This window comes from Aplysia californica, unplaced genomic scaffold (assembly GCF_000002075.1).
Source record: "Aplysia californica isolate F4 #8 unplaced genomic scaffold, AplCal3.0 scaffold01014, whole genome shotgun sequence".
Classification (NCBI taxonomy): Eukaryota; Metazoa; Mollusca; class Gastropoda; order Aplysiida; family Aplysiidae; genus Aplysia; species Aplysia californica.
This window is the reverse complement of record NW_004798284.1, coordinates 20,996-22,423: the sequence shown is the minus strand read 5'-3', so window position 1 is coordinate 22,423 and position 1,428 is coordinate 20,996. Positions and strand designations below refer to the sequence as shown.

The window sequence follows — 1,428 nt, the reverse complement described above, 5'->3', positions numbered from 1 at the left end:
CCCCCCTCCTGTTCCCGTCTGAGCACAGTGTCTTTCTGCATGGTCTGTCTCTCCAGAGTTTTGATGCTGTTGTCTCTCCTCCCTCCCTCCTCCTCTCATCTTTCGCTCCTCCCCGATCCCCCATCAACCCCTCTCTCCCCTCTTCTTTCTCCCACCTCCTCCTCCCTCCCTCTCCTCGCCTCCTCCTGTTTCGCCTGAGCACAGCATCTTTCTGCATGGTCTGTCTCTCCAGAGTTTTGATGATGCTGTCTCTCCTCCCTCCCACCTCCTTCTTTCTTCTAACCCTCTTCCCTCCTCCTTCCTACTCTCCCTCCCAATCAACCCCTCTTCCCTCCCCTCCCCCTCCCCTCCTCACCTCCTCCTGTTTCCGTCTGAGCACAGCGTCTTTCTGCAATGTCTGCCTCTCCAAAGTCTTGATGATGTTATCCCTCCTCAGCTGTTCCTTCTTTAGCTGAGTCAGCTCTTTGGAGCGCCGCGCCTCGTTCGTCTTGTTCTTGTCTACCTCCTCCTTCACTTGCTTCATCAGACGAACCTGGGGGAGGGAGAGAGAGAGAGAGAGGAGGGGGAGGAGTGAGAGAGAGAGAGAGAGGAGGGGGGGGGGAGAGAGGGGGAGGGGAAGGGGGAGGAGAGAGAGATATCAGGGGGGGGGGAGGAGAGAGAGATAGAAGGGGGAGGAGAGAGAGGACAGAGGAAACAGAGAGAGTGTTAGAATTTTACATTTCATCACAGCCCTAGCAAAATGCCATAACTCAGAGTTGTGCCAAAATACAACTATGGCCTTTTATTTTGTTTGGCGGTATGTTATGTTATCTTTTGGTAAAACCAAAAAGCAAAAATGCGCTGGCAGTCACGAAAGAAACATGCATGGCAAGTTTTACCATTATTCATCATCATCATCCAGTGCCAGATCTGCGACAGACATCGGCGATCATGATTCTCCATTCATTCCTTTGCTCGGATGCTCTCAAAAAAGCTACGTTTCCCTGATCTTTCCCTGTTACCCATTTGTTCAGGTTCCCTAAGTATGTTGGTACCATTATAAGATGATAATAAATAGTCTAACGAAACAGGTTTTTTTCCCCCATTTATCTCAAAAGTAGCAAAAAAATGAGATGTGCAGTGAAGAATTTCAACACAGTCTGACCTAACACATAAAGAGCTCCTTATGCAGATTCTAAAAATACCTCTGTCTATCCGTTTGTCTATCTGTAGGTCTGATTGTTTGTCTGTCTGTCTGTCTCTCCCACTCTCTCCTCCCCCCCCTCTCTCTCCATCTTACTTTCCCCTCCCCGCCATCCCTCTGCCTCCCCTTTTCACTCCCTCCCCTCCTCTCTCCACCCCTCGGTATCTTGTTGTGTTTGTGTTTCTTCATCTGTCTGTCTGTCTATCTATTCACACCTCCCTGTCCCATCTCCCCCTCCCTCCCCA

General features: G+C 50.1%; 1 protein-coding gene across 1 annotated transcript in view; it reads right to left on the bottom strand.

The window, feature by feature from the left end:
• The window catches only part of LOC101846392 (kinesin-like protein KIF21A), a gene marked incomplete at both ends in the record, with an annotated part of 42,911 nt that overhangs the window by 20,493 nt on the left and 20,990 nt on the right, over window positions 1-1,428 (bottom strand). Inside the window, 1 exon segment of the mRNA XM_035973118.1 lies at window positions 356-532. Within this exon segment, the coding sequence (XP_035829011.1) occupies window positions 356-532 (177 nt within the window).